This window comes from Ahaetulla prasina, chromosome 2 (assembly GCF_028640845.1).
Source record: "Ahaetulla prasina isolate Xishuangbanna chromosome 2, ASM2864084v1, whole genome shotgun sequence".
NCBI classification, from domain to species: domain Eukaryota; kingdom Metazoa; phylum Chordata; class Lepidosauria; order Squamata; family Colubridae; genus Ahaetulla; species Ahaetulla prasina.
This window is the reverse complement of record NC_080540.1, coordinates 250,916,327-250,926,344: the sequence shown is the minus strand read 5'-3', so window position 1 is coordinate 250,926,344 and position 10,018 is coordinate 250,916,327. Positions and strand designations below refer to the sequence as shown.

The 10,018-nt window shown below is 37.1% G+C and overlaps 1 protein-coding gene across 1 annotated transcript; it reads right to left on the bottom strand.

Moving 5' to 3' along the window:
- Window positions 1-2,830: 2,830 nt before the first annotated feature.
- Window positions 2,831-10,007, bottom strand: ATG12 (autophagy related 12). The gene is made up of 4 exons (XM_058165982.1): window positions 9,782-10,007; window positions 7,103-7,239; window positions 3,787-3,849; window positions 2,831-3,313 (listed from the first exon to the last, which is right to left on the bottom strand). Exons 1-4 carry the CDS (start codon window positions 9,987-9,989, stop codon window positions 3,254-3,256), a joined length of 468 nt encoding a protein of 155 aa, XP_058021965.1. The 5' UTR covers window positions 9,990-10,007; the 3' UTR covers window positions 2,831-3,253.
- Between the last annotated feature and the right edge of the window lie 11 nt (window positions 10,008-10,018).

Below are 10,018 nucleotides of genomic sequence, written 5' to 3'. Positions count from 1 at the left end.
TTAGCTCGAAAGATAAGCTCCCACTTACATCGTTCATACTTCTGGCATGGCAACCAAGAGAGGGCAGTAGCATCATCAGCTGAAATTTCAGCTTAAAGTCCATGTAGTAAAGTTGTATCATCTATTCTGAACTGGAATGAACAAATTCGGACCCATTGGTGCAACAGACTATATCAACACATACGTGCACACATACTCTTTGCACAACTATTAAATCCTTCTGTGGTGCATTATACGTAACCATTACTGCTAATCTTTACATTTATAAGGTAATGTTAGCTAAATTCTTTGCGTTGTGTTAAGCTATACTAAGAACCCATCTGAAAAATTTAACATTGCAGTTATTATTTGCAGCTGGGGTACTGAAAGCACAAAATAATCCTTTCATTTAGAACCCCTCAAATAGGCACATACTTTATTTCAGTGAAATCCGACAGTCCTAGTCACCTTCTTGTTTAATGCTTTTTTCTGAATTTAAGCATGCTGAGTTTATATATTTAGTTATTTTCACAACTGCAGAATTAGTCAGGCATAACATTTAATGCTTCAATTTAAAAGCTGACCATGCTGATTTTACCAGTGCATCCTGCTGCCTGTAAGAAATAAAACATTCTGTTATTTGGTGCAGAATAGAGGACCTAAAAAGGAAAGGCTGATGGGATTTCTGAATAGGAATGGTCCAACTGAATTTATTTCAAAAATCAAATTGCTGGGCAACATTTTGAATTAGCATTTTGAATATTTTAAATATTTATATACTTTAAATTTTATATTTCTTCTAATACTAAAATCTTGAAATTCAATTTTATGAGAACTATCTAGAAATGATATGAATTTTCGGCGGAATCATACATGTGGCTTTCAAAAAGGTTGCACAAATCAACTCAATACAATGTTAGTACACGATAAATGCTAAAAAGATCAAAAAAATTGATACTAAATATTAAAGGTGCAAGAATTATTATTGCTGATTGGTCCTTCAAGAACTTAAAATTCAGCTTGTATAAATGTTGTGGTGATTCAAAAGTAGTTATTAATTTCTTTGGAATTTATTTTCCAATGGACCAATACATCTATTTGCATTTTTGTCTGAATTAAACATGTATATTAATGTTTGATTTCCTTATTATTCATAGGATTCTTTCCATACTTGAGCCATTAAATGAAGCAACTTGGACAAGTGCCTCCAATCAAGGAAGGCTGACGTATGCATGGTTGCGTATTTTGACATTTTGGCCTATGTTGAGGTCATGAATGTTCCAGGTGGTTAGCATTTAGTTTGGTAGTGAGAAATTTATAGCCTGTCAGATACTGCCCAATTCTAACATGCAAGCCTGCAAAGCCAAGGCTATTTTGAAATGGGAAATCGTAGGTCATCCATGATGAGCTGGATTTAGCACCCACCTAAATTAAAGAAGTAAAGCTCTTTCTGCGGAATACCATTCCACCAAATAAAGAACCATATCCTTGCTTCTAGTGTGCAAGAAACTTTTAAAAACACATGTGTATTTGGAGACTGAGGCGAGAATGAGCTGGGATCTGGCTGATTCATGTTGTTATGATTTTATATTAGTATTACTTTGCTTTTGAATTTGAACTGGTCATAATTGACTCCCAAAAGTGAAGCAGCAAAGAGCTATTTATAGTAAATACGTTGGCAGATGAGGGAATAAGGAAAGCCATTAAATAACTGCAATATATCATAGAAAATTCTCAGAAGCCATCTGGAGTAGCCACAGTGAGACAGGTGGCAAATAAATTTAACACATAAGTAATTTCTGCAATCTTGGCTTGAAAAATACTAAAAAAAAACTTTACCAAAACAAATAGAAAACAAAGACCTAAAATGATTGACCTTCTTCACAGCAATTATGCTTGAAACAATTTTCCTGCTTTTAAATTATATAACATGGTTTCTTTCTCGCCATGTTCAATCTTTATTTGGTAAATCGTGCTTTATCAATTTTGATTAATGAATGGACATTTTAAAAGAGGAACAAGTTAGAGCAGATCATAGCTAAAAAGCAATATACTATTAATTTCACTTTTGATTGAATATGATTATGATTAAATTTTAAAATACTACTGATATAGTTCTTATTCAATGATATCTCTTAAAGGTCCTTATTTGAGAGATTTCCTATGACTATCGTTAAGTGTTGTAAGTGTTGTACCTTGAAGAAGGTATCTTTTATTTTATGTACACTGAGAGCATATGCACCAAGACAAATTCCTTGTGTGTCCAATCACATTTGGCCAATAAAAAAATCTATTCTATTCTAAATTCTAACAAGATTCTGAAGGCTCCACTTGAAGCAACCTGTTGAAAGATATAAACATGAATTATAAAGATCAACAGACTTCAATGAGGAAGGTGGCTTTACACATAACATTTGGATTAACATATAAATGGAAAGAAGTAGCATAGGTCACACATTAGAAAAAGTATTTCTACCTTGGATAAGAAAAAATGCAGAATGTGGTTTGCTTTTGAAGCGTTTCTGAAATTTAATGTGTGAAGATTATATCTGAGCTTAATTAGAAGAATGTGATTATTTTCCACTTATAGACGTCAAAAAAAGAAAGTGAAAATTACAGGGAAATTTGTTTTCTGTGTGCTTGGGAAGGTAATGTTTGGCAAAGTTCTGTTTAAAACCAAAAAAGAAAAAAAATGTAAGTTGAAATGAAGTTTTATGGTAATAGAGGGTGGGCAGAGCAGAGTTTTGCTCATCAGCACCTACTGAGAAATATATGGTGAGAACATTTACTGAATGTTTGATTTAGAGAGTATGATAAATTGCATTCAAAATAAAGAATCATAGACAAGACCAAATAGAAAATGCGTCCATTTATCTCAGATGTAGATGCTTTAAGCTTTCCATGTACTATAAAGCGCCTTCAAAGAGCGAGACCATAAACTCCTCACAGCTTGCTGAAATGTACTCTCTATGTCAGGCATGAACCTGTTTTCCAGGAACAGACATGCCAAATCTTGGAACAATAAATGTTAAATTCAGCTGTAAAGATGGCAGATTAATTTCTGCAAGAAAATCATCAAAGAAATTGTACTATAAACGTTCCTCAGTATGTGTTTCTGTACTTTTCTCCTATGCTGACGCAGAGAAAAGAGAAGAAGAAGAAAAAAAAAGAAATAGTGCAGATATTTCTTCCATTTGTTCAGGGGGAATGTCTCTGAAGATTATTTTAGCCAAATAATTCTATCTAATAGTCTTAAACAATCGTAGCTATTAATTCATCCCCAGGCTTGAGTTTTACAATAATGCAATACAAGTTTGCCATCGCTTCCAAAACACTGTAAGAAAACAAGAAAAAAAAGTTTAACAAGCAGTGAAGCAACAAATGTTAATACTTAATTAAAATTTATATTAGCAAATTTTATTGTAGTTAGTTCAGTTAGTTATACAAAGGTTTTCTTGTGAAATGCTGCCATCTATTGACAATAAATTTTTAAAAGTTTTGATTACACTGTTATTTGTTTCGGTGTGATACATCTTAAAAACATGTGAGAGCTTTGGTACTCTTAAACCATATCCTTAAATATGGTGCTTCCAAATTTTTTTAAAAACCACTTTGTAGAAGTCTTTACCAAATTTCCTGAACATTTAGTGCCTTTAAATGAGGCACTGCAAGATTTTAGAATTAAGTCTATTGGTTAACTTGGTTAAAAGTTGGTATCCACCCTCCAAATACTAAACTCCATAGCACCAAATGACCTTTTAATTCCTACCATAAGAAGCAGAAATAATTTTGTAAACCAGTAGTCACCTCATATAGTGTTCCAACCTCCTGATCTGGTGAAGGAGCAAAGGACTGATTCACGTAAATAAACTGCATGAGAAAGAAATACCACATTGGTAACATTTTATCAACCCCAAACACAAGAATGTTGCTTAACAATATTATGGCTATTATGTCTTTAATGTTTAACATATTTTCTGTCCTGGAGTCCTTATGCTCTGTGGGCCTGGTTGTTTGCCTGCAGACGTTTCATTACACAACATCATCAGTGCTCCTATTTACCGTATATACTCGAATATCCGAGTATAAGCCGAGGTCCCCAATTTTACCCCAAAAAACTGGGGTAAACTGGGGACTCGAGTATAAGCCGAGGGTGGGAAATGAGGCAGCTACCGGTCGGGGAAACCCTCCCTCCCTCAGCCGAGAAGGCTGGCGGCTCCCCCGCCCCGCCCTCTCACTGCACCGGCAGGGCTTCCCCGCGCTAATGCAAAAGCCCGCCAAGTTTGCGCCATCCGGTATAATGTGAAAAAAAGAAGAAAAAAAAAAAACTCGAGTATAAGCCATATATACTCGAGTATAAGCCGAGGGGACGTTTTTCAGCACAAAAAACGTGCTGAAAAACTCGGCTTATACTCGAGGATATACGGTATCTTCAAAATGTTGCATAACAATCCAAGTATTTTATACTTATTCAGAAAGACTAATTCAGCATAGACACACTGATGATAATTTTGTATTGCAATTATCAGGTTAAAGGGAAGAACAACATCCCCAAATACAAGGCAGAGGCTATACTGCTACTGAACTCCTTCCTCCACCCCAAAAAAGTACTGCAATTATTGAAATGAGAAAAACAGCCTACTGCTGATCTAAGAAACTGGGCTGCTAAATTGGCATTTCCTGCTTCACAACATATTCAGTAGCATCATTAAACATTAGGTTATTGAAAAGAATAAATTGGGCTCAGTGGAAATTTTGTTACCTCCAACAAATAGGAATTTTGAATCTATCCTAATATTTGGAATAGTGTTTTCTTTCAACCCCCCTGTTTTGGCTTGTGTTATTACAGTTATAATTTTTGTTAATAATTAAAAACACATGAAATCTTTTGGGCCATTTATACAAATCATTGTGTAGAATTCAACTCATTTAAATTTATTATCACTGACCAATACATAGCAATATAAACAGCTACATAAAAGAATAAAAAACAGTTTTCACAAAATATGTTCAGCAAATTCTGCCAATGTAGGAACTGAATAAAATATATTTATGTTAAACATAGCATTGAACAAGAATCAGATGGTAAATGGGTTAGATTTTGTGTCTTCACTGTGAGTTGTATTGTGTTGGGGGTGTGTGTGTATGTGCACTGAGGGAGCTCAACCAATCTCATTGCACATATGTTGTACACTGACAATAAAGATTTGATTTGAACTGAATTGAACTACATTGTTCATCTTTTTTGCCCTCAAAGTTTCCAAAACAGCAGAAATGTAATCCTGCCCTAAGATTTTTGTAAATGTGACTACATCCATGAATAATATTGTCTACTGTTCTTATGTCACAGGGATAATGATGTAATCCTTCACATGGTATTTTTTTGAAGCTGTGTTCTGTAGGCTAGAATAAATTAGCTCTGATGTTTAGATTTTCATAGGGAACAGCAATAATCTAATGAATTTGTGAAAAATTTCAGGTGGCAGTATTTAGTAGGGCTATACTCAACTGCTTCAGTTGACTCAACTGCTGCTTCAACTGTACATCACTTATATGCTGTTTCTGAACACTTTTTAGCAGAATTATAACCAATCTGCTCCACAGAGATTTTATGGCGCTCTGGTAAAATCAACATTAGATTTTTCAGGGGAAAATATTTTAAGATTATAATTTGGATTGTGATTCATACCCAACTCTCCACTTTTAGAACTCCAACCTCCAGTACTAAGGTTGTAGTGGAAATACTTCTGGGTAGCTTTGAAATTTAGACTGCATTATTCCTGAAGAGTTTATAGCTGTGTAGAAATCCAAAGCAGGTAAGTTGTAGTGTATATTTGGCTTCAGTTAACTTCAGGTTGTATCATGTGTGGAAGTTCCTTGACCTTCTTGGCAAATACCATTGCCTTAATTTTATGGAAGTTAATTTGTAAACTTTCTACTTCACAACACTGGACAAATGAACATAAGGCTCTTTTTAATCCCACTTCCGTTCCCAAAAGAATGGCCCTATTACTTAACGTAGGGAAGGCGTGCGGCAGGCCATTAAGCAAGCTTAGGTAGGTGAAACATTAATGTGTAAGTTAACTATAAGCAGGACAAAAACATATCCCTGTTTCAACCCAATGACTCTCTAACAAGGTCAGTTAGATAACAATAGCAATAGCACTTATATACCACTTCACAGAGCTTTACAGTCCTCTCTAAGCAGTTTACAGAATCAGCATATTGTTCCCAACAATCTGAGCTCTCTTTTTATCGACCTCAGAAGGATGGAAAGCTGACAGAGTTAGCCTGTAATATTGTATTCCAACCACTGTGCCACCATGTAACATTAAGTAGCATTACATGTTTAACGTGTAATTTGCTAATCGTTTTTAATAAATGATTTGGGCAATAACTGTCAGGATCTTTTCTCTATCTGGATTCTGGGAACTGAGCCAAAGTGCCAACAAATGCTGTAAGTAAGGTGCCCATCAATCAACATAAAATTAAATCTAATTCTTAAAACCAAAGAACTTAGTTTTATGGGACAAAATGAGAAAATGGGGACCAATTAACTTTCAATCATTCAACAAGTTGTGTGACATCATGGACTAGTCTGGCAAACAAACCAACCTAATCGCTATCTTTATTCCCATATCTGATAGTGCACAGTTTTATTGTCATGCAGTATATGAACTTCAAGCCAGTCACATGGACTTAGCTTAAAGAATCTTTTACAGCCACAATTAATTTTGATGCCATGAGGAAACTGACCTTTATGAATTTTTATATAATAGTTTCAAATGGGATGGCACTATACAGTATACAGCAATAGCACTTAGACTTGTATACCACTTCACTGTGCTCTAAGAGGTTTACAGAGTCAGCATTTTGCCCCAACAATCTGGGTTCTCAGTTTACCAACCTCAGAAGGATGGAAGGCTGAGTCAACCTTGAGCCTGATGAGATTTGAACTGCCAAATTGCAGACAGCCATCAGTCAGCAGAAATAGCCTGCAGGTACTCTAACCCCTGTGCCACCATATATAGCCAGTTTTGGCACTCATACTCAGATTTCTTTTTTGAAAAAAGATATGTTTTCCTTCAATTTCTTATTTAAGCATGAGAACATAATTACATACCAGCTGTTCAGATGCCAAAAGTTTGAGAAATTTTTTGATGAAGTCAATTAAGCTTTGTATTGTTCGAGTTCTTTCTACAGTCCATTTCTTGGTTTTCATTATAGGAGTATCTCCAACAGCTTTGAGCAACACATCAACTAGAAAACAGAACAAGATATAAATGAACAACTGAAAAATCAAACATTATATATGCTAAAGTATACTGAATCAAGTCTCAAAAATATAGAATGGGCTTTAGAGATAAAAGCAAACACCCTCATCTGTAATTTTTGATTCCACTAAATCATGTCAGATTCTTAGAGACTTTCTGGACAAGCCCTGTAGTTTTCTTAGCAAGGTTTTTTAGAAGTAGTTTGCCATTGTCCCCTTCCTAGTGTAAGAAAAAATGACAAGCCCAAGGTTGCCCAACTGGCTTTATGCCTGAGACAAAACTTAGAAATCCTTGTCTCCAGGTTTCTAGCCTAATGTCTGAACCACTACACCAAACTACTTCCCAATGGCTTATTATGCCAATTTGTATTGCTCTATTTAAAATATATATGTTTACAAGATAAAACCAAGATAAATCTTATGACCACAATATGATTAATAAAACAGTTATAAAAGAAATATCCAGCTTAGCTACTATACATACAGAATTGCTACTAAAAACTGTAAAGTAAAATGTAGTGGCAGAGGCTAAAATGTTTACTGACAACCTGTAATAATATAACCTAATGGATTTGTGATAGTGATAAATTCCAAACCAGTGGTGAAATCCAATTTTTTTTACTACTGGTTGTGGGCGCGGCTTGGTGGGCGTGGTGTGGCTTGGTGGACGTGGCAGGGGAAGGATGCCGCAAAATCCTCATTCCCTCCCCACTCCTGGGGGAACGATATTGCAAAATCTTCATTCCCACGCCACTCTGGGGCCAGCCGGAGGTGGTATTTGCTGGTTCTCCGAACTACTCAAAATTTCTGCTGCTGGTTCTCCAGAACCTGTCAGAACCTGCTGGATTTCACCCCTGTTCCAAAGGCAAGAAAAGTAATACAACCCCATCCCCATCATTGCCTTTCTTATTCTTGCCCAGCTTATCCTTCAACTGCAAGTAAATGCGAATGGTCCCTTTTGCCGATTTAAAATACAGATGAGCTGAAATGGGATTAAGGTCACAATGAAGTATATGGTATTCTTTAATATTTTAAAATGGACCTTGCACATTCCAATATAATTATGGTACGGTAATTCCAAAATCTAATAAAAATGTAACATATTGCCATGCATCTAACAGCTTCTCTTCATTTGAAAGATGCAAATTAGCAACTTTCCAAAGGGCTCTGGACACTACTCCATGATGATGGCTAAAGATGCTTCCCATGTGGTCCTAAACTTGGACACTGTGCTTTTAACTATATACTTTTTAAAAAAAAAATTGAATTAAACAACAGCTAGAAAAGAATTTAAGAGGAACCTGGTCTCTATGAATAGTTTCAGTCAAATCAGTAAAGTTCTACTATTAATTTTCTCAGTCCCTTAATAAGCAAACTGTGAATTTATTATAATGATTCAATCGCTCCAAACTCGATTTCAGAAAATACGACTTCAGCAACAGAGTGGTCAATGCCTGGAATGCACTCCCTGACTCTGTGGTTTCTTCCCCAAACCCCCAAAACTTTAAGCTTAAACTGTCTACTGTTGACCTCCTCACCCCATTCCTAAGAGGTCTGTAAGGGGCGGCCATAAGCCCACCAATGTGCCTACTGTCCCTATCCTAATGTCCCCTTTATTTGTATTCATTCCAATCCATGCTTATACTTACATATATTCCATACTCCATGGCATAGGGCCGGGTTACTTACGGGACCGTCTGCTGTCACTGAATGCCTACCACTGGCCCGTGCGCTCTCACAGGGAGGGACTCCTCAGGGTGCCGTCGGCCAGGCAGTGCCGACTGGCGACGCCCAGGGGAAGGGCCTTTTCTGTGGGGGCTCCCACCCTCTGGAACGAGCTTCCCCCAGGACTTCGTCAACTTCCTGACCTTCGGACCTTCCGCCGCGAGCTTAAGACACATCTATTTATCTGCGCAGGACTGGACTAGATTTTTTAAATTTTATATGTAAATTTTAGATTTGGTTTTAAATCGGGTTTTATCATTTACATGTCTATTTTAAATATTTGGCCTATATAATAAGTTTTTTAGATTAATGTTTTACTTTGTATATTTATGTGTTTTTATATGGCTGTACACTGCCCTGAGTCCCTAGGGAGATAGGGCGGTATAAAAGTATGAATAATAAATAAATAAATAAATAAATATATTACCTAATAGTACTTGACAAATAAATAAATAAAAATAAAAATAATTTTTTTTAAAAAAAAATGAGGCCTAGATCAGGGATCTGCATGAAAGTGCTCCCCTCACTCCCTCCATCTAGGCCAGGGGTCCCCAACCTTGGCAACTTTAAGCCTGGAGGACTTCAACTCCCAGAATACCCCAGCCAGCAAAGCTTTGCTGGCTGGGGTATTCTGGGAGTTAATCTCCAGGCTTAAAGTTAGGAATCACAAAGCGGAGAGGGGAACAAGCAACAGGAAACTGGGAACGTGGGGAAAAAAAGGCTGCTTATATCTACGACGGCCAGTCTGCACCACCGCCACCCGCCCTGCCCGACAGGTGATCTTTCCTCCTCCCGCCGCTTTACTTTTCTTCTTCGTGTCTCCTGTAGGTTCTTCGGCCACCGGGGAAAGAGCCGAGGGGGGAGTCGCGTCGAGCGCCCCTACCGCGACGGCTCCTCCTCCATTGTCCGAGGTTTCTTCTTCCCCACCTTCCCCTCGGCCCCCCTCTTCGGGAGAACAGCCGGGAGCCGCAGCCACCGGCAGCGTCTCCGGCTTCTCGCTGGTCTCCGACATAGTGATGGCAAAAGCGGAAGTGGCGCCCC